The sequence below is a fragment of the Ruditapes philippinarum genome, unplaced genomic scaffold, assembly GCF_026571515.1.
Source record: "Ruditapes philippinarum isolate M1 unplaced genomic scaffold, ASM2657151v2 ctg8128_1_1_1_1, whole genome shotgun sequence".
NCBI lineage: Eukaryota > Metazoa > Mollusca > Bivalvia > Venerida > Veneridae > Ruditapes > Ruditapes philippinarum.
In genome coordinates, this window is record NW_026856492.1 from 60,913 (window position 1) to 85,443 (window position 24,531).

The window sequence follows — 24,531 nt, forward strand, 5'->3', positions numbered from 1 at the left end:
ACTAAAATAAAATTATATTATCATGTATCAGAATATTTTAATAGGAATTGAAGAGACAAAGGGTATTTGGTGTGAATATATTTCAAGAGTCCCAAATGAATCGTTTCTCTGTATATTAAATGCAATGACACACGTTGAAATGTGGAATTATACCCTTTTCGGTAATAAATTATTTATTTCGGAATGAAACTTTGAAAGTTTTCGATAAATCAGAAATATTTTGGGAAAGTCCTTACTTCAGTTATTCCTCATTTCATGGGAATGAAATTTGTGCATGATTAAATTGGTAACAATATACTAAAAAAAAAATAGTCAACTACATATTAACCGCAATTGGTCTATTTTTTTTTCTAGGAAATGGCGAATTAAGTAAATAAACTTATATAAGACACTTTTACTGATGATGAGAATGAACATTGTTTTTATTTGAAAAGCCTTATAGTAATCTGAAAATGACAGAATCAAGTCACAAATATTGAATCAAATGTATTCAGTGGTAAAGTTTTGTATGACAGATAATATATGTTGAATAAATCAAAGTATCTTATGGTCCTATGGTCTGCCTTATGTATAATATTATTATGGTATAATATGTATAATATAATTATGGTATAATTTGTATAATATAATAATGGTATAAGTATAATGTAATTATGTTATAATATGTATAATATAATTATGATATAATATGTATAATATAATTACGAAATAATATGTATAATATAATTATGATACAAAGCCCTGCACTATAACATATCATATATATTGTGTAATTGGATGTTAACTGTACTTGTTCTTGAAAATATAACTAAAATAATTTCAGTCAATGCACAGGTTATCTCAATCAAGAGCTGAAACATTTTGTTATAAAAGACGTACAAAATAGTTTTATTTCTTTTCCATTGCGTTATATTTTCAAGTAGAACTCTATAGCGCTGACATAAACATGGTGGACATTATTCAACCAAAGAATATTGTCAACTTTTTAGTTTCTTTATTATGAACATAGAACAACAGTTAATGCTATCGAGATATCTATGTTTGATTTATGTAAATATTGTTTCAATTTATACCTAAATACATGTATTATTGACAATACATATGATGTTCCAATCCAAAATATTCAGCGTTAGATACTCATAAACCATAGGATTTTGAAACAAAATTGACAGAATTCTGTATAAATGTAGCTATATCTAGCTTGCTCAATAAAGAATGTTATGAAAGTCTCGTCTGTTATTAATGTCTGTCATAAGTTATTTATACTGACACTTTTCTTGATTAAATCTCAACTGTTGTACAAATATGTCCTTGTTATCGAAACGCGTAGGCACATGACTCAGAATCAAACAAAAAAAAAACCCCAAGGTTTTATTGCATATATCTAACGATGTTGTAGGCGATGCAGTTTTCTCATGACAATGTTGGGAAATTCAATTAACAAATATTTAAACCCCTTTATTTTAGAAATACTTTTTACACTCTAGATTTTGTTTCTAAAACAATTGTCGTACTATGTCCTTTTGCAACCTTGTTTTAAACAACGACTGCTTTTTTTAGGGGAACGAAAATAAATACAATAATTATGGTACATTTGTTTAAGTGCCCTGCTAAGTGCATTGAATAATTTAGTGCTTGCGTGTTTAGAGAACACAGTACAGTTATTTTGGGAGAAAGGGAGTTCAAGAATACATCTTATTGGAGACATTTATAGAGAGACGTTAACTAATGCGTCCATTGATCAATATAGATCTGAATGTCGTTGAAATGTCCTAGTAATACTTGTTTTGTTTTACAGGTTACAATATTCAGGACATTTACATGCTGTTATTTCTGGGTGTTTTACATCACAACTGTACAATTTCAAAACAAACGAAAAGTTGTACGTAAATTACCATACTCTAACCTAACCATGAAATGATAAAATAGTTTGGCTAATAAATCTTCAACAAATTAAAATATATAAACACGGAAACAATTTTTTCTATTGATTCTGATTGCCAATAATTTTACATCTTTGCTTGTTATTGGGCAGAAAATAATACGATATATAAATGGATTTTGCGTGAGGGATGTTGCACGTCATGTACAGACTCAATCAAACTGAGTCTGCAATTCTTACGTAATTTTGTTGTGATTAATGCTTCCGAGGGATCACTTTGTTTCCAGATTTGTATGGAAAGCTGTTGCATATGTTGTTATCTCTTTTAGACCGGACAATTTACATTATATCTCTGTAAATATTTGTTTTTATGGTGTTCATGTAACTTTCCATGTATTTATGTATAGAATGATTGCATTAGAATTTTATTGATCTCAACACCCTTTATTCCTTGCTTGTTTTATCAGTTAAGGAAATATGAATCTAAAACATATTTAGAATATAATTTTAAACAAAAGCTGAATGCACTGTCATGAAAATAACAGTCAAACTTGTAGCGTTTAAATAAAAACTTTTGAAAGAGATAATATCAAGTATTCTTTCTGCGTTTTAAACGAGATTTATGAAAGTAATTGAATAGCAGATGATCAAAATCAAACATATTTATTAACTACCTGTATATCTAGTTAAAGTTATTCTATGCATCCCTGTTAAATATTTATCAGAACAGTTTGGACTAACATACAGGACAATTGCACAGCGTGTTTCTATTTCACTAAAACGCTCTATCCCTAAGGAAAAATAAATATGAGTTATAGATGTCGGGCATACACTCTCGTATTCTTTGTCAATAAATCAAATATAATTTGTTAACATTTCTGGAAGGTGCCATATTTGATGTCTCCAGTGTGTATTTGTTTAATCTAACAGCTCCAATTCTCTTGTTACAAATAATACTGTATATGATATTAGTTTGAATAAAAATTGTGAAGTTAAACGTTATGTATCGAGACATTTAAGAACAGAAATATATTGAAATAATTCAAAAAAATAAACATTGAAAAATCCATACAACTTAAAGAACAAAAAATGAAGCGAAAGATGGATGTCCCTTTGAACATGTTGGTGGAGATTGGTCACATTTAAAAAACAAATTATACTCAAATTATGTTTTTAAAAACTTTGAAAAATAAAGCAAAGAACGAGAAGAGACAGATGTTTTTTATGGCGTTTTTAAAACACTAAATATTTTGCCCTTTGCATTTTCTACAATGTTTCTTTTTTCAGTACTACCACGGACAAGGTACTAATTAGTGTGACTAGCCATTGTCACTATTTATAATTATTCGATTTTCACGATAAACAGATAGATCTATAATATGCCGGAAATTTATTAAGTAGACGTCAAAGTTATAACGTTAGAGAACAAATTATTATTTTCATTTGTCTTTTTTATGTACTTATAGATTGTTTTTTATTCTTACACTTAGATTTTTGCAATAAAGACAAAATACGATGATTAACTGTTTATCTGCATTTATATGAATGAACTTTCACATATAAACCTTTCATATCGGCGTCATGAACGTAATCATAACTTACAAAGATATTAGTGAGAAATCTAAAGAAAACCAAATTTATGGCGGTTGCGTGGAGAACGGTTTTATATGTTTACATGCGCAACATTTAAGAGACAATAATCATTAATTCATGAACATCGAACATATATTCCTGCCAGAAAAAGGATAAACAAATTAAACCAGAATAAAAGATATTTTCTTATAAAAATGTTTAACTGCCTTAGTTCTATGATATATAATGTAAGATTAATCTGGTCGGCATGAAATTGTTCTCCTGGTGTTGGATTATAAACAGACAATATCCTTTGATTTTGATTAAAATGTTTCTTATTGCCTTTCTATATTCTTTCAAAGACATATTCATATCACAGAAATATTCCTGACAACTGACAAAGTTGACACATTTAAAGAGTACATCTGACATGTGATATATTTAAAATACATAATATGTTCAAATTGTTGCAAAAGACAAGATAATGTTCTTCTGAAGACAAGATTATTCAGGACTTTTAGATAAGACAAATGCACGTCAGGGACATCCAAGTATAGCACCTTTCAGAAATGTTAACAAATTATATTTGATTTATTGACATATGTATGAGAGAATTTCTGCCCGACATCTATAACTAAAATCTATTTTCCCTTATGGATTAATGCATTTGAGCAAAACTTAATATAAATATTACGGTGCCTTGTCAAAAAAATACTAGTATTTCTGGATTATTTGCATTGAAATATGATTGAATTTTGTATTTGTTTAATGCATGGCACTTGCCTTTCACTACAATGTTAAATGCAAATATTAGTGATTGTTTTATCCGTTTAAAATTATATCAAATTTATATTCATTATATTTCATTATCCCTTATGTACATAACTTAATCAAACCGAGTCCGCCATTTTCAAGTAACTTCGTTGTGATTATTGCTTCCGAGAGATCACCGCTTTTCAGTTATTTAGGGGACCTAAAAATGAGCAATTTTGTATTTAAGTGTGACCAGAAACACAAATCAAAATATTTCAAAATCTGTTACACGGGCAGCTAACCAGTTACACAGCATTATTTAAGGACATATGACGACATACATTGAAGAAAAATATAGTTTGCATGCATTGCTGCTAAGAATAATGACTGGCAGCAATATATATTAACCCCCGCCCACCTCTGAAATATACAAATATGGACAATCTTCATGAAGGTGCAGGATACTCCAGAATTCCCCCGATTACTTTAAAAATAACACACAGTGCAATCAATGTCATTTTCAAAAATGTTAAATAAAGTGTCTGTTATACGTTTAGATTTTTCACAAAATTTATCCAAAGTTTCTTTCTTGTTTGGCTGCAACTGTTAATACTTGATTTTCGGAGAGAGTCACAAATACATGCAAAGCTAACAAAATGATTAGTTTCGGGTAAAAATAAAGATATGATGCTTATTTCCTGCACACAAATAAGATATCAAAAGTTTTCAGGACCTAAAACACCATGTCTGTGTTATTAATAAATTTGACCATCATACGAATATCTTCCCTGCCCCCTTATTCTTCACAACAGCAGGTGTCAAGTGCCGTGTGGCATTTCTAAAAAGTTACATTGTACTTCACATCAATGTTGTTATATTTTTTTGGTCATCCGAAATCATTGATTCCGGCACTTTTAAGTGTTGAAAACTGAGTACCGTTCAATCTCTTGGAAGGGGACAGGAGGAATCTTGCTGTTTTTCATTATCCCTAATGTATAGACTCGATCAAACATGATCCTTTTTTCCAGATTTTTATATTGTCAAACTTTTGTTATAATAAAGAAATATATTAAACATTGTGATTGAAATCATTTCATTTCGTATAAATAGCTTTCTTGTTTTGTAACTTGTTTCAAACATTTTCATTTACTTATGCTATATTATGCTTGATGAGATAAAACAAGGTTCTTGTATTTGGCATTTCTTATAACGGATTGTATTTTGACAATAAATTTCTGATATACATTCTTGACATCCGCATAAAAGTTTGGGTTCTGAATAATTATGTTATGATAACTTACCAATGCATGTGTGAACTCTAGGGGCGTCCGTGGCCGAGTGGTTAAGGTCGTTGACTTCAAACCACTTGCCCCTCACCGCTGTGGGTTCGAATCCCGACAGGGACTTTGGATTCTTTCATGTGAGGAAGCTATCCAGCTAGCTTACGGAACGTCGGTGGTTCTACTCAGGTGCCTGTTCGTGCCTGAAATAATGCACGGAAGGGCACCTGAGGTCTTCCTCCACCAGTAAAGCTGAAACGTCGCGATATGTCCTATACTGTGTTGAAGAGACGTAAAACCAAAAACAAACAAACAAACATCTGATGGGGACAAAATGATAAAAAATTAAAGGCGTAACGTCTTATTCAGAAGCTTATAAAAAGTATCTGATCGATACATGTATAAATAATTAATTTTGTTTGTCTGTTAGGTTTTACGTCGCACCGCACTAAAACAATGTTATTGTAGTAATATGGCGCCGGAACAGAAAAATGGTTTTAGCTAACCTGTGGTGCTACAAATTAAAAGCAACTCCGTGGGTCAAAATCACCTCACCTGCTGTAGCTTAGAGATGCATTATAGTCTACAGTAATTTGAATCCATTTAATCGCCTCTTACGGACGAACACGGGGCAAATTGTGGCTGCAATATAATTCTGATGCCTCGATTTCTTCAAGGCAACCCCTCAGCAACAAGGCGATGCATATAAACTAAACCTTCATATATTAATATTGATTTATTAACTAGTATATATACTGTGATAGATGCAATATACTATATTTTTCTTTCCAGTTCAACCACATTTTTTCTTCCCTCTTAAGAATATATTAAAAAATATCTAATACCCGTGATCTGACGTCAATAACCCAAATGGCGTCATAACATTTACTTCTCCGCTTGATGCAGTTGAACGTATTTCTAACAATTCTTCTATATTAGCATATTAGAAATGTAAAATACATCAATTTGTTGTTGTTGTTGTTTTGTTGTTGTTGTTTTTTCTGGGTTTTTTTCTCTCTTTTTTTTTGCATAATAATACTATTGTTTGTATGTCTTGTAACTTATTACCCAGGCTTAACGGCATGGGCGGTTTTCACGAACGTTGTCGTTCATTATTCTACTACAACCCATTTAAATTTTATAGTCATTTTCTAATTATATAGAGTTTATAAAAAAGTAAAACTTTTCTCTCGTTGTTTTATACAAAACCTTTTATAAAATTAGTATCCGAAAATAAAAACACATTTCCTTGGCCTCTAAGCATACCATGTTGGTATTATTCCGAACAAGTTGTTTTCCTAAGCTATCTTTTATTTAGAGGGAAATGTTACTGCAGTGGATTGTCTTTTGTTTAATACTATTTATTACCCCTCACTTTTTTCGTAATGTTAATTTCCCATAGGCCTCTGGGAGTTATTCTTACTGTTAATGCAAGTGTACCACGTGACTACGAATTTTGTACTGTTACATAGGTAACAGTATTTTTTAACAGTATAAAAACTGGTCACGTGGTCTATTTTCTAAATAAAATGAAATAAAATGGCCGCCGTTTTTCTCGATTCATTTTTATTTTCGACGATAGGGCATCGCCGAAGTAACTATTACTCTGATAAAATTTAGTTCTTTGCACCCTGGAGTCCCTTTCGCGTATTAAATATCTTTTTGTTGAATAGTCAACAGGAAACATCTTTTTCAACGGAAGTAATTGTAATGTAAATAATTTTGTGTCAAACTGGAACATGCAGGCAATTAAAGCATGCAACAAAGGATAATTTTACAATTTTAACCAGTGAAACGTTACAGATAGAGTTGGTGGACAGACATCTGTAGGATACCATCGTTATTTTCTAAATGCACTTTGTCAAAAACCATGCGAAGAATATTCTGGATGCAGAAGGATCAGATTTCATAGATCATAACCTTATAAATGGGTTAGTGTTTTGATTTTTGAATAAAACACAGCTTATTTTATGTTTATGACTGGTAGATATCATCACTTGCCTAAAGGATAAAAGAAAAACAGCTTCTCAAGTAGGCCTACAGTGCACTTAAAACTTGCAAGGTAAGGACAGTTTAGTTATTGCTTCTCTTGGCTTATTTTTGTAACGGTTGGATTTAGTTGACAAATTCAGATCATCACAGTATTTGTTCGGGGTAATAAAATAAATAACACATGGGTGTGTGGGTAACAGTAAAAATATCATCCCTCGTATAAATACTGTTACCCTCGGCTACGCCTCGGGTAACAGTATTTTCCTCGGGATGATATTTTTACTGTTACCCACAAACCCATGTGTTATTTATATAATATTACTGGGGAATGCTATTTTTACTCAATCAAACGATAAAATAATTTCATAAAATAATGAAAGAAAAAAGGAAAAATGCTGCTAAACGGTTTATTTTGAACCTTGGAAATATTTATTGATAGGTTGATGCTAACTATGACAAACACTTCACTTAAGAAGGTTTGCATTGCGTTTGATCCACCCATAATAACGTGACATCCTGGTAAAGACACTCAAACCCACTGAACAGTACTTGGTCCCTGCCGTTGTCAAGCCATACAACTTCAACCTACCGCCTTTCTTACATAGCAAAGGGGTGCCACCATCATACTGGAAAAAAAGACAACAAATAAATGATAGCCCTTTGTCAATTTCTCCTTTATACCCGAATTTATTCTCAATCAATTAACCTATTGTAAAGTGGTAATGCATTCTCTGTGTCTAATGGTATTGTATTCAACATGTTAACTTCTTTCATATTACTCTGTCTGCGGCAGATATACAGTAAAAACCAAAATATGATAAACAAGATCAACAAGGAATGGCAGCGTTCAATGAACGCCAAAAACCCTCATGAACCAGTAACCACAACTAGCGGCAAGGAGCCCAGGAGGACCAGGCCACATGTGTTTCGGCAATCACACTGGAATAAGTCTTTCAGGTTAAATGTTGAATACTGCTTTAAATGTTGAAAACTGCTTACGGCTGTGCTAGGGGCGTGGATGGTAACTTGCACAGTTCAACGTCCATGAACAGGCTCAATAAAACCGAGACTGCAACATTTTCAATTTTGCCGTTTTGTGCGTTCTTTTGGGACTTTTTTCTCTTTTTTTACCCTTTTTCTCGGGGGTTGGGTGAAGTGGAGGATCATTTAGCATCGTTCTTGCTTTTATGGCTCAGAAAGGTGGCATGGGTGCAGTAAGCAATAACCTGCTTTTATTTGAAATCGAAATCGGAAAGATAAATCGGCAATTTATACTACCTTTACAATATTTGAATAACAATTATAATGAATATTTAATTTCAACACAAATTTTAAACATTTCTGCTACCATTTTAAACTTGCATTTGAAAGCAGCTTTTGAATTTTTTAGAGGAAGTCGAACGCTGACTTACCATACACACTGCTGTTAGGTCATCATTAATTGAGCACAGAAACGTCTGTTTCATATAGTCTGTGGTAAATTTTTCACATTCATTCTGTTGTCTAACCTGTGGAACAAACTTCTTCAATTTGCTCGGCAGTTTTTCCGTTTCTGTAAAATGTTCATTGTCGGATAAATTGGTTTATTGAACAGAAAACAAAATCACGATTGGACCATCATCGCATTAAAAATTAAAAATATAATACATGAACCGAAAAAATAAATAAACCATGAAATAGCGACAATAAAAACAAATTAGAATGACATATATTAAAATGCCTGCGTCTTTTTGGGTGTGGGATTATAGAAGGTTGTTATTCTTGGTGTTTTTGCAACATTTGTTTTTACACCGACACGTGTAGGTACAGAGACCCTAAGATTACATTTTCCACATTTTTATTCCATGGACCTAATTTGTAATCACGAAATATTAATTCGTATATACGAAAAAATGTTTCGTAAAAACGATTTAATATTTTTAGAGGGTTTAAAGGATTTGGTTATCATTTATGAAAATAAACCTTTTTTGAAAGGGTTAAAATTAAACAATTTTTTTTTCTAAATCTTTAAAACCTAAACCCCAGGGTTAAAACAGTAATGGTAAATTAAAATGTTGATTTTAAATCAAAGCACCCAAAATGATTTTAAAGTCCATAAATTAAATAAAAAAATAGCAAATTCTTTTTGAGTTGTTCCAAAACAGAATAATTTTTTTGTTTTGTATTTTCATAATATGAAATATTGATAAAAAAAAATTTTATATTAAAAATTTCATGCAAAAATTTTTTTTTTTAAACCTTGTTTTTTAATCCGCCAAGGGGTTTTTTTACTTTTTAAAAAAAAAATCTGAAGTAGGTAAAACATGCATATAATTGTAAATTCTTCCTTTCTCAAAATTCACATACCAATTGGTACTGTCTTCAATAAAACTTTTCAATATCCTTGAGTAGAAGTCTGTTACTGTGAAAATGTTGAACAATGACAGTTATGATGAAAACACGAAAAAAGTAATAAAAATAATCATTGCCAGAAATATATATATAATTATGGGCCGAGATGGCACGTGCCGAGTTAGAATAGGACCGAGCTGACTGTGGGGGGGGGGGCTCGTTTTGGGGCCTGGGTGGCCATGATTCAGTATATACAGTATAGAAATAATGCATGCTAAAATAACCCAAGAAGGCGACTACGAAAAAAGATTTGCAAACATGGTTCATAACTTGCATTCAAAATTCAAAATAACAACAAAATTACGGACTCTGAAAACGGGTATATAATTGATTTGAAGGAAAAAACGATAGATAAAGCAGTATGAACTGCGTCGTATCCACACATTTTAATAAAAATTCTGCCCGCTTCGAGTTGCAAGTTCGCTATAACTTTTGTTTTACAAAATAGTTGTGCAAGCAATATATACCGAACGAAGCAGAAAATAGTGTAGCGTGTTAATACATATATCTAGTTTTCAGTCATTTCGAACAAAATGAGTTATAAACAAAAACATACATTTTTTCGCTCCAAGATGGTGGCGTTTGTTTACATTTTGTAGGATACGGCGCTGTTTTGATTCCCAGCCCTGATAATTATTTCAACTGATAAATGCACTTTTTCAAAATAATCTTATTTTCGTATTTCACACATGTGGTTTAAACACCTAAAGGTTTTAAAAAATAACAAATCCTTCTAGCCTACAGTGTCAAGAAATACTCCCGACTGACCGAGTCATAATTAAATGACTAAATTTAAGATTTTCAATTCAACTTTTCAAAATATAAGGTTACACTTATCTGTATCTGTGTTTGTTGTAAAACACTTTCTATACAAAAGGATGGCTAAGATAAAACAATTTACATTGAACATAAATACAATTAAACAAAACATTAAAACAAAACCAAATTTTTAATCGCATAGATAGATACAAATTGGGAATATTCCTAATAAATTTTATCATTTTTTGAAGACAATAGTTATAAAATTTTTTAAGCATGGAAAAGAAAATTAACATTATAATTTTTAAACTTTAAAACCTAAAAAAAATTAATTCAATTTAAAAATTAAATGAACAATTTTTAAATTTTATTGATCAATCCTGAAAAACTCCCCCTTTCAATTTTTTAAAAAGTCTAAAACGAGCAATTTTTTCTTTGATGCTATTTTAACAATAAACTAGATATTTTTATATTTAAACTCCCATTTGAAATTTTCTAAAAAATATAATTTAATTATTATTATGTTATTCCTTTTGAAAGGATCACGCACCTTTGTTTTTTAAAATTGGGGAAATAATTCATATAAAAAGGGTTTAGAAATTCCATAAGTAGCTATATCCAAGACTATCAAGTTGTTTTTAACAGACAATTACCAAGTAGACATAGTATCATAAGGTAACAAAGCACATTGTTTCAAAAATATTGTATGTACTAATGACCCGGGATATTTCATTATATTTAACCAGTATTTAAGAGCACTTTCTTTACATATAACAGATAAAGGAAAGCGACCAAGCTCTCCAAGCACATCAGCATTGGCAGTCTGAGGACGAACACCAAGGACTATTTTACAAAAACGGAGATGCAATTTGTCGATTTCTTTGCAGTTATATATTCCCCAGACTTCAGATCCGTACAATAGTATTGGAACAACGAGAGAGTCGAATAGGGACAATTAAGTTTTAATGTCAACGGTAATTGAAGGAATTACGCTTAATATACCCTAATTTCCTCAACTGCAACTTTTCGGTCCTTCTTGTTGTTATTGATAATAACTCAGGATATCCCGCTCGATATTTTCCTGCTTTAATAATATAGACTGACTTATTGGCACGTTATTTTATTGGTAAATTATGAAAAGAAGATAAAAAAAGAATGTGATTTCCATTAAGCTCGGGGACATGTTGATCATAAGAAAAGCTATTTTTATCCGAAAATCTGAAAAATGTGTATTTTTGTTAGAACAAAAAAACAATAAACAAAAACAAGACTAAACTTTTCTCCATTGCTGACTGAACGAATGCTTATCTACAAGACGCCGCGTGCACGCGGTGTCTAATTATTTAAAATAATCGTCAGTTGATTGAGTTGACGCGAAAGTCGTGATAGTGTACAATATACGCGCTAGGAAACTTTGTTAAAATTGGTGTCTCCGATTCAAATCCATTGAGTTTTAAATTAACAAGGTGAGTGAAAATCTGAAGGCAAACCACTTTAAGTTTTACTAATATGTATGATAAAATAAGGTAAAGAAACATGTCAGAAAAGATTTTTCTCAAAAATTGAAACATTTTATGTTTGCCAGCTGTGTGAATATGTATTTGAAAATTGGGTGAAAGAGGATATTTTGAACTGAGAATGAGAACTAAAAAAACATGTTCACTTAAATAAAGTAACTTGAAAACAATTCGGCTTATAATCGTTATATTTGGTAGCAATGTTGATCCAAGCTTGTAAATGACCCCTTTTGATTGTTAGGTTTGTAGAGTTTTTTATCAAGCTAACCTTCAATAAGATTTCGTAAGAACGAATTAATAGTTAGTAATTACAAATTTATTTAATATTTCGTAAAAACTAATTAATATTTTGTAAAAACGAACTAATTTTTCGTAATAAAAAAAAAGAATTATTATTTCATAAAAAACTACTTAATATTTCGTAAAAGCGAATTAATATTCCTGAATTACTAATTAATATTTAGTAAAAAACTAATTATTATGTCTTTAAAACTAATTACTATTTCGTGAAAAAGAATTAATATTTCGTGATTACGAATTAAGTGCCGGGAGAAAAATTGCAGAAAATCCTTAGAGGCTCCGTGTGTAGGATTTAAAAACTAAATAACACACAATACTTTTTATCAAAGTGAATTTCTACGCCCTAGTAATTGATTGGATATTTTAAAGAACTTTGGTATAATAATAATGTTCAAAAATTGTATTTTATGTACTATAATGTATTCTACCAATACCTTCATTCCATTCTGTAAGCCCGTAGCCTGGAACAATGCACTTTTCAGAGTTACCAAAAATTTCCTTTTCCTTGTTTTTGGAAGAGATTATATTCTCTAATCCGAACGTCTGGAAAAAAGAATACTTTATTCGATCAAAATACTAAAATTCCCGACGGAAGTCACAACACAAAGCTTAAAAATGAATCAGCCTGTAATTTTTATTTTACATTAGCTCGATACTACGTTAATGACAATTTGTCATGAGTTTTTATTCTGATGTAGTGGTTTGCTGCCCGTACTACTGCTTTGTGCCCTGCTGTTTTTCTTAGGTCCTCCGGTTTCTTGCCCTGGGCTGTTGCGGTGGTAGGGATGCTTCATTGAATGCCGCCTTTCCTTGTCGATCTTGTTTATCATATTTTGTGATAACTGTCACGGAGTTCGTCAGTAAACTTTTGTATATTATAAATGTACCCGTAAAAATGGTTATTTTCATCTTTAAAAATGAGTTTTAGGTGCTAAATTCAACTTAACTGATTAAGCTTGCCTAACATCTTGTATTATTATTATTATTATTATTATTATTATTATTATTATCATTATTATTATTATTTATCATTATTATTATTATTATTATTATTATTATTATTAAACAAGATGCAATGAAAATGGCCTATAAATTAGTTTTTGACACATACAATAAAAGATGTATTCATTAAAATTTAATTTAGCACCTCAATTTCATTCTTTTAAAGATGAAAATAACCATTTAAGACGGGTGTTTTTGTAGTATAAACAAAAAAATGTCCGACGAACTCCGTGACAGTTATCACAAGAACTCCTGGCAAGTTATCATAAGAACTCCATCTCTCGTGTTCCAGTTCCTCCCCCGTGGAACCATTACAATATAAAATTACACAATGTCGATAACTGTATAACACTTTTTAAATAACAGCATGACATGGTTCCGGTGATCGAATAACATACTTTCAGAAATGAAATGTCACGATATCATTATGTGAAAAACAAAATCACATCATGATACAATGTTATCATATCACACCATCTTTGTACATTGTTTCATCGTCTGATATTGACAATGTTTTAAATAAGCATCGATACCGCACCGTCCTGATATTATTTTTGTTTTAATGTACATGTAGCATCTATACCGCACCGTCTCAATATTGGCAGTATTCAACATTGTTCTTATGTAGCATCGATACCATCGTTCTGATACTGACATTGTTCTAATGTAGCATCGATAACGCACTGTTCTGATATTGACATTGTTCTAGTATAGCATCTATAACGCAGTGGCCCAATATTGACATTATTCTATTGAAGCATCGATACCGCAACGTCCTAATACTGTCATTGTTCTTATGTAGCATCGATACCGCACAGTCCCGATATTGGCATTTTTTGAATGTAGCATTCGATACAGCACCGTGGTGATACTAAGACTGTTTTAATGTAGCATCGATACTTCGCAGTCCTGATATTAACATTGTTTTAATGTAGCATCGATACCGCGCCGTCCTGAGATTGACATTGTTCTAATGAATTATCAGTACTGCATCATCTATATATTGGCATTGTTCAAATGTAGCATCGATACCACACCGTCCTGATATTTTGAAATTGTTTCTAATGAAGTATCGATACAGCAACGGCTTGATATTTTGAAATTGTTTTATTGTATCTTTCATATTATGCCGCCTTTTTATAGACTTTTATGTTATAGTGAGAGCATCGAAACAATAATCTATCTGATTTGTACGTGGGAGCATAGCCCCGAGTATTAATCAGATTGCATGGTGTTTTGATGTTCTTTCTCTTTTGTATCACAGGCAAACATAAAAACTCGTTCCCTGTTGTTAAATTATGAAACCCTAGAAAAAAAAGTAACAAATGAACGTCCATCTGAATATGGTATTTCAATCGCTTTCCCTTTCTCTGCCGTCACAGTAAGTAAACCCCAGAAAAATGAGCCAATCAATGGGCATGCTTTGGAGTGCGGGTAACCTATACCTGAACTCCAGTTATCATACTGTGCATGTATATGTATACAATTTAACAAAAGAAAGGTTCCCAAACTATGATACAGTGAAAGAGAAAATAGTAATGCAAACATGGTCCTGAAATCAAATCTTAAACCTTACCTCAACTAAGTAGCTATCGCCTATTTTGGGTCTCTTTGACAGTTTGAATAAAGCAACATCAGCAACTGTTCCAAGTGACTTTATCAACTGTGGGTGCTTGGAAATAGATTCAATCAAACGTGAGGTAATATGTACCCTGTTTCAAATACTCACAATATTTTAGAATTAAGATATTCAATATTATAATAGGAAAGGAATGTCAATTTTTTATTATGCGTGTACAATGAAATTTGGACAAATGGATATCACATTGAAAATGAATTATTAGAAACTATAAATTATTTGCTTTATAGACCCTTTCATTTAAGCGATAACAGTCAGGGAAGAGTTACTTCCCTTACCGGATGTGACGTAAATGGGGGATAAAACTATGCAGGCCGCATAGAATGTTAGCTTATTGAAAAGTTAAATACGTAAATACTGATCGTTCAATTATGATTCTACCATGTAAAACTTACGCATGCATACATAAATTCAATTTCAAGACAATAGAAAAAAATACAAAAACAAAGATTGAGATTAATTCTCGCTACGGATTGAAACAGCGAAATTTGAATTCAAAGTGAATATATTTATTAGATCTAGATATCCTCTAATGCCAGGATAAGAAGCTAGTAACTAAATCAAATTTTTATATTTTATAAACACCCATACACACTGAAATTGCCTATTATAAATTTAAATGGTCATTTTCTAGTTTTCTGTGTTATTTTCAGTCATTTAGAAAATTCCGGCGTATTTGTGATAAGATTGCCAATGTCTTTAAATGATTGTTTTTCAAGCTTTAATAGAACAATAACAGAATGCATTCTGCCATTACTTACTGATTCTTTTCATTATGCCGTATAAAAAATATTTCAAAGAACCAGTGAAGGATATAATTTTATAAATATTCCGGAAAGAAGGAAAACCATCTGGCAATGACTTTTATAATTAGATTCGCAGCAGAAGATATTAAGATAATTTTGATATTAAAAATCTATTCTTATGATTATAAAAATAGACACCTTTTCCCAGTTACTTATTTCATAGATAAAAAGTTATGTTTATTAGCTATTTTGCATATCCAGTAAAGCAAAAATCTGAAAATAATGACGTAGGGATTGTGCAAAAAAACGCTGAATCTGCGCAAAGCTATGGCTGAAATGAATACCATTGTACGTGAACGGATCAAACAATTTTTATAGTAAATCAAATTTAAAGAGATAAATAAACACATAGGCATGCTGTTACATAATACTTAAAGATGTTCCTTGTATATAGTATACTATATAAAATTATTCTTGATCAGTTTAGGAGGCCGCTTTTGTGTTTCTTCGATATTATTAGTACAATAATGTAATGACTTCTTTGTTTTGATATTCGGCATATCACACACGTTTGCAAAATTAATAGTGTCATAAAATACATGTTTCAATACTTTATATTAGATACTTTTAACCGGCGTTGCTTTAATGCATAATTCACGAAATCTGCGTTACCTCGTAAAATTGTCTCAGTCACATTTTACCTGCTTATTTCAGTGTAATATAACACATTTGGCATACATATCATGGTATATTACTCGTAAATTTCGTCAATATTAAAAGCTCCTAATTAAAGTTTTTGCAAGAACGAAATTGTAAGACTGCACAAGCTTCGGTTATACATTTTCGGCAAATTCCGTCTTGCACATGAGACATGAAGTGATATAGTTATGGTAATACGTACAACTTTTATAGTATCCACGTCTATAGTCTGGCTGAAACTGTCGTCCTTTCTGTCATGCTCTCCAAGGACAACTACAAGGTCTTCCGGCCTGAATTTGTATATATAGATCTAATTAATATTCACTGTACCACGGGGGAGGAAGTGTTACACGAAGGATGGAGTTCTTACGATAACTTGTTTAGAGTTCTTATGATAACTGTCACGGAGTTCCTAAAAAACGTTACGGATTTCTGTCTAAAACTTTTCTATATACTTGGAGAACTCGCCTAAAAATGGTTATTTATAACTTCAAATGGGGAGTTTGAGGTGCTAAATCAAACTTTGATAATTAAGCTTGCCCTACATATTGTATTTCGTTTCAGAAAAAATCTTTTAGTTTATATTTTGTCGCCTTTTTAAAAAAAAATCTGCAAGTTTTGAGAAAAATTACTAAATTACTTGCTAATTCGTACATATTGACCTTTTCATTTGTGATCTTCTTCGTTGCTAACACTTCCTCCCCCGTGTGCACATGCATTTATAATGCATATTACAAATTGTTGGTTGTGAACGAACATTTGCATTGTTACTCTCATGTTGTAAACAAGTGTTGTCATTTACAAGAACAAGATATGCTTTATTCTATACGAATTGTAGTCATATCCAGTATTTAAATTATTTGAAAAAGTAGTATTAGATGAAACTCTGCATTTTGCCTTTGACGATGGCTAATACTTACAGCGCCATCCTGGAAAATGTTCAAGTGAACAAGGATCATTTAACACCAAAGATTTTATCCACATCAGTTGATATACATCATATTTAAAAATTATTGAAAATTAACACATAACTCATGGCAAACAAGAAGAGACATTTGCACTAATTATTTCTTTTGTTTAATCATTTTTATACCTTTATAGCGACAGAAGGTTGTGAAATAGAACAGTTTTATACGAAAATCTGCAGCGGAAATGATATATGCTTGAAAAAATAGTTTTAGTTTTATTTTGACATGTTTGAATCTAAATAGTATTGGTCTGAGCGGTGTTTATCGGGCATTCAACACGGCTTAGTCTTTTTAACTACGACTTTCGTGGGCAATTCATACACGCCAAATTACCAAACCAGTGCTGAGAAGCCGAAAAAACATTGCTGAGACTGATATAATTTCTCAAAAATACAAAATTTCTATTAAACATAAATTTAAATAAAAATTGATATAAAACAAAATTTCGTAAATATACGGAATGTATATTAAATACTTACTTCATATCCATGTAGTTGTAACCAATGCTTAACACAACTTTTGACTTAAGCAAAATGCCAGCACCAATCAATTTGCTTGTGTTCTTGTTCTTGAGTTTTACCAAAAACTTGAATTCTCCAGGGGAAGTATTTTCCATTCCTGGCCCTTTGATGCGCTCACTGATTTCATCGGCAAGTCCATTACCAAATGACACAAAAACTTGAATAAAAAATAGAGATAAACATAATCTCTTAAGAACGCCCAAAACGGCAAAACTGTAAATGTTGCAGGCTTTGTTTTATTGATCCTGTTCATTGACAGTACTGGAAAGTGTAAGCTACGAAGCTTCTGCCAATGCCTCCTAGCACCGGCATTAGCAGAATGTAATATTTAAATGTGAAAATGGTAACAAGTCGCCTGAGATGTGTTCATACGACAGTTATTATAAAAACTTCAATGTTAAACGTTCGTGCCATTTCATGAAAAGTAACAGAATGCGTGTACCACAAACAAGAACACAATGGGTCGAAATAAACAAAATGACCATGTGTATTTTTCTTTTATCTCTTAAGACGCTGAATATTGCAATTGTCTTGTCAAGAGACCATTCATTATTCAGGGAATATATCAAAATATGTACTGACTTAAAAGCGGTGCGAAAGTGCCAGCTGATCTTGGTCTGCACTGGTCACATGGTCAGAATCAGTGATTGTATGCCGGCTAATAATTCAAACGTATTTAATCAGATTGAATATATCAAATATTTTATCTAAAAAGTCTATATTTTTAAAGTGCTACAAAATGTTAAAGATTTGACACAATTCAAAAACAAAATTACAAACGTTACAAAATTATTTTTACACATAGAGAAAAGAATAATTTCTGAATGTTTGCAATATATTAATCACTATGTCTGCATAACTGTTTGTCATCTAGCAAAAAATGATAACAGACTCGAAGAAATTGTAAAAAGACGAAGTATTTCTACTTTTATTTTTTAATTATGCAACAGTGTTTTAATTTATTTTCTACTTTGTTAATTTTGATATTGAAAACTCAGTCCACTTTGATTTAATGTGCAATTTACCTTATCTTATATACTGAAAAAAACTAGTTATTTTACTGGTCGACGAGTATCAAATTATCATGCCCCAGGGAGAAAAATCTGTTTGAACTTAATTAACAGCGAATAATGACAAATTGTAAAATAATGTCCATGTAAGGTGCAAGATATTTGTACAAAAAGCGATCTTTTATATATATCGTATATTTTTTAACTCTTCATTAGTATATTTGACTAATTGTTACGATGAAAATGATTGGAATCTTATCAAGTCGATTCACGGATACTGGAAAATAGCCGAACATACCCGAAACAGACCCGTGAAATTATATTTTGATTCTCGGGATTAAATAAATTACACGATAGATTTATCCAAAGACAATATAAATGTTATGTAAATCATTTAAATATATTGCATATAATGTATTTAATCAATTAAATCTGTTTAATGATAATGTAATATAATGTAAATCAACTAAATCTACCACATGTCAATGTAAATATAATGAAATATGAACTTTAACGAACATGATTGTCATGGCTAAAAATATCTCAAAATACTATGTTTCCTAACTAATTTGCAGATGTACAACACAGTTTCGTGACCCGGTGCAACATTTTTGTATAACCAGAATATCCGTCTATATACAGGTCGAATTCGCTATTCCTTACATCAATATCGACCAATAGGGGTGTCTATTATTCTTAAAGCTGCGGTCTCACTTACTCGCGGCAGAGCCCAGGACCATCTCGGTAGGTTACCGGGATGTTCCGGGACGATCCGGGGTGAAATTATTGTTGCAGTCACACTTACCCCGGCAGCACTACGGTAGTTCACAACTAACCACCCAGGATGCGCTCCGAATCATCCAGGTAGAGCAAAGGTGAAGCTACGGTTCATGCCGGTGCTTCCCCGGTCGTTCCTGGATGACGCCGTAAGAGCCCCGGTTGACCCAGGCAGAGCCCCGGTCGATCCAGGCAGAGCCCTGGCAGAGCCCAGGACGATCCAAGCAGAGCCCCGGTAGAACCCCAGCAGATTGAAAACGCCCCAAAATGGTAACTTTGATACATATTATTTATTTAATATAATATCTTTTGAAAGGATCCGGGCTTTGCCGGGGCTCTATCGGGATCAACCGTAGCTCTACCTTTATCATCCGGGGCTCTGCCTGTAGTTACCGGGGCTCTGCCGGCATATACCGGGGCTCTACCGTAGCCCTACCGTAGCTCTACCGGCTATATCATTCCCCGGATCATGTCCGGTTTGTACCGGAAGAGCTACGGTGCTTCCCCGGTATAACCCCGGTGGTTCCCAGCAGAGCTAAGGATGAAGCCGGCAAAGCTTTACCTTCCCCTGGTCATCCCTGACCACCCCGGTGATATTAAATATTTTATTCCTTCCGGGGTCGAATGCTGGATGTTCCCGGATCATCCGGGACGTTGCCGGCAGGGTTACGGATGTACTCCAGTTGTTCCCTGTCGTACCCCGGTCGTTCCTGAATCACCCTGGACGTCTACCGGGGCTCTGCCGGGATGTAAGTGAGACTGTAGCTTATATTAAAGTATACTATATATCGCTACCTATTCAATCATTTTTATGCGTTTAGCATAATGGCGTTATTGTAGAGTGTTCGATCTGTGAGTGTAGAATAGATAAATACAGAATCCCTAAAGAAAGCCCAACAGAGCAAAATTGAAAATGTTGCAGGCTCGGTTTGATTGAGCCTGTTCATGGACGGTACTGGAAAGTGCAAGATACTGTCCACACCCCCTAGCACCGGCTTTAGCAGAATTCAACATTTAAACATGAAATAGTAAAATTTTCAAATTTAGAAACATCCGCAGATGTTCATACGGCGGATATTCAATGTGACACTTCCGTGCCATTCCATGAAAAGCTGCGTATGGTCCCCAAGTAATAAAAAGCGTGTGCCCTAAACGAGAAAACAATGAGCGAAACTAAATAAAATAGAATTTTTAAAGGGGATCGGAGGTTATGAAGCCTACGTATCACAGATAAGACGTCAAAAGACAAATTTAAAAGCAGGCAACATATCCTAAGGGTGATTAAACATTATTCAAGTAGGAATATTGGAACCACCCAACTAGAAAATGCCGAAAAGTTGAAACTAAAAATACCACAAGCACAACAATAATGTCGTGCTGAACGATCTTCAAAGATCGAAAATATAACATTATTAATTAAATGTACGGGGAGACTTTTTACAGCCGCCACACGGCAAACATAACACGGATGATATTATAAAATAGATAAATGTCTATTAAATAGATAATAAATAGATAAAATAATATAGAAACCATGGTTCGCATCCTGGAAAAGGTCCTTTTTCTTTTATTTTATTTTTTTCAATCATTTTTTTTAATATTAGGTTTTTTACAACGAACTTGATTTTTTAAATTAGTCATCCGTGAATTTTATTCACACATTGAGAACATTTAGTTATACAAACATTCGCACGACAACACGCTCGAGTATGGTGATAAATGAGCAAAGGAAGAAAATATATGCTCGTACAGTACATACAAATGAGCCAAAATTTCAAAAAATATGGCGAATGGAATTCAGAATTTCAAACAAAATAAAGTTTATAATACTATTCAATCTGTTCAATGACAGCAAAAAATCAATACATTCAATTTTTCTTAACCGTCAAAATAATAATGTTTATTTGTATATTTTAATTCACTGATTTATTATAGTCTCATCTGTGCACAATTACATACATTTTAGCATTGAAGATAAATATTACATTGAACATTATTTTAGTTGAATATTAAAACATCACATATCAAACAGCAACACCCTTAATATAAAATCATCGTTTAAAGATAAAGACCCTGATCTTTATGGTAATATTTTGCCAAAAACTATCCTTTTATAAGGAGTTAATCAATAAGCAGAATTCACCTTAATATAGAATACAACTCAATATTGGTTAAAACATGGTAAGTCATAATTTAGATACAGTCTAATTGTAAGATAGAAAAATGACACGAAGCATGTTGTAATTGTTATCCTATGTGTATAACAAAGTTATAGTGACGTTTATTAACAACTATTCTGATTTTCTTTTTCTGATTTTGATTTAAAAGATTAAAGATGCATTTAAGAAACTATTTGATTGATTGATATTATTTAATGAACAAGCTATCTATCTTATGTACTCGTACATAAATAATTAACGGAAATATTACTTACTAAGAAAAAGAGCTAGAAGTCCGAGTCGAAACATCCTGTGGCATGAAATGGTACAGAAATGTATACCATTTAGTTATATATGTATTATTTTTTCAAATGAAATGGCAAAACGCTCCTTAAAATATTTCAATTAGTATCTATCATGTAGTTTTTAATTTGATACTACCCCAATGGCAATAAAACGGTGTGAAATAATTATGTTAACCTCGGTTATGCATAAGTTCGATTCGTTAATTTGAAATTTATTGATGTAGATAAAATAAACTGAAATTAAAATGCCTTCTCAACTAATTATACATGAGAATCAATTTTACTTTTCTTACTTTTTCTAAATATCACGTCCATATTGTACATTAGGATTTGATCTTAGTCTTTTATTGGTCGTCATCTACTATTTTATAGGTCTAAGGAATGAAATGATCAAAGTTTACTTAACTACATCAAATTTCAAACAATGTATTATGAAATCATAGCTAAGTTGTTAAGTTTTGAAACGCAAATATGAGTCATCTTTTTTTTGGAGTTTTTGCCACTCAACTGAATTTCAAGTCATCATTCTTAAATCAATTCACAAAACAATATTGTATGTTGTATTATACTCTTAAGAGCTTATCCACAACGTGGTTAACATCACGCCTACTTACATATGTAAACAAAGACGTAATTAATTAGATTTCCGAAAACAATTTCATAGATGGGGTTTTAAAGTAGTACATGTACGAAGTATTTTTTTTAAGTGCTATAAATTATTTGTAAACATGATATTCGTGCACATGATATTTTTCAAATGTTCGTGTTTAAACTTAATTTATTACCAACCCTTTAGTTTACTTAATTGGCCATCCAAGTGTTAGAATACGAGCATGTACAGTAACAGAGTAACACCATAAAAATGTGCAGCCTTTCTTTTAAAAAATCTTGTATCTTGTATAAAAGGAGATCTTTTCTTGTATCATCTTTTCCGGGAATAATTGCGTTTATCTCTTTACATAATCGATATCGTTATGATAATCATTACATCAAATTGATCATAAATCTTGATTTAAACCTATGCTTTTTCGAACTATTATACATTATTGTGCTTTAATGTTAACCATAAGTAGATTCTTCAAGGATCATAATTATCATATTGTAAACTTTGAATTGTAAAGTACAAAGTCTACTCGAACTTATTTAGATGCAAGCTTTTTATTATTGACAATTTTCTGTTTGTACATTACTATAATGTAAATAATGAATTGTTTTTATAATTGTTTTCATATTAGCCTTAGGCCAAAGGACGAGGGCTAATATGAAAGTCTAAAACCCAATAACAATGCCATTATGAAATCACTTTATTATTGACATTTTTATAAATTAACTACACATAATCTAAAAAAGTTAAGTACTTGGAGAACAAAATATACATAATGTGAAATACCGTTGTTGTGAGGTATTGCAAATGAGATAATTATTTTGAAAATGTCTCGGAAATCTTCCTTACAGCAATTAAAAATGGCGTCTTTTTATATTGAAAAAAGAAAGAAAGCTGATTCATAATGGCTGGAGATCCAATCAATCTCATAATAGCCGAGTTTTCTAATAAAGGCCGTACTTTTTGCAGAATGGCCTTGTTTTATGTTCATAATGCCTTGCTGAACTTCATATTAGCCTTCCAATTGAAGTGAAAACGTCCCTAATATTGAAAAGTTATTAATAAAATATACGAATGTTAAGCAATTATTCTTAGTCATTCGACTTTAGAAAATGATACTATTTTTCCTTAAACACTCAATTTTAATTGAACAGATAAGATACATATTATAGTGACTTGTGGTTTGCCAATAATTACAAAACTGTATACATAATATATATTTGTTTAAGTATTCATAGGAAGAAGAAGAAGAAGTAGATATAGAAGAACTACAAGTTTCTCGTGATTAACATATAAGGTAAAGGTAAAAGTCTTGTTTATTATAGTGTCACCCCTACTAAATGGGCGAGCCATTCTGACTTATGAGACACCTTTTGCTTGCATACCATGTACCTCCCAACCTCTACCACTATGCTAGACGCCAGGCGGATAGAAATCGGTAACCATTCATTTTAACTACCTTGCGGCTCACGAAGAGGCAAGTTCGGAACGAGTCCCACGAGAAATATTCATCCTTCAATTAACGCTCCATGGGGTTCGAACCTTCGACCACCCGATCCGAAGGCGTACGCCTTAACCACTAGGCCAACGGTACTGGTCATTAAGTCAACGGTACGGTAATATATATACAAGCATACATATATAATGACATAAGA

At 32.0% G+C, this 24,531-nt stretch overlaps 1 protein-coding gene across 1 annotated transcript; it reads right to left on the minus strand.

Moving 5' to 3' along the window:
* Positions 1-7,801: 7,801 nt before the first annotated feature.
* On the minus strand, positions 7,802-22,356 carry LOC132746729 (chymotrypsin B-like). Its single transcript, XM_060735973.1, has 7 exons — positions 22,243-22,356; positions 17,980-18,178; positions 16,735-16,822; positions 15,025-15,120; positions 12,881-12,989; positions 8,892-9,031; positions 7,802-8,105 (listed from the first exon to the last, which is right to left on the minus strand). Exons 1-7 carry the CDS (start codon positions 22,274-22,276, stop codon positions 7,944-7,946), a joined length of 828 nt encoding a protein of 275 aa, XP_060591956.1. The 5' UTR covers positions 22,277-22,356; the 3' UTR covers positions 7,802-7,943.
* Between the last annotated feature and the right edge of the window lie 2,175 nt (positions 22,357-24,531).

Bases quoted from the DNA above. Each gene is read 5' to 3' on its own strand.
- LOC132746729 (XM_060735973.1), bottom strand. From the start codon at position 22,276: ATGTTTCGACTCGGACTTCTAGCTCTTTTTCTTA. The intron at 18,179-22,242 runs GTAAGTAATATT...TTTTTATTCAAG, and splicing joins ACTTCTAGCTCTTTTTCTTA to TTTTTGTGTCATTTGGTAAT. The intron at 15,121-16,734 runs GTACGTATTACC...TCTATTTCCAAG, and splicing joins ACGTGGATACTATAAAAGTT to CACCCACAGTTGATAAAGTC.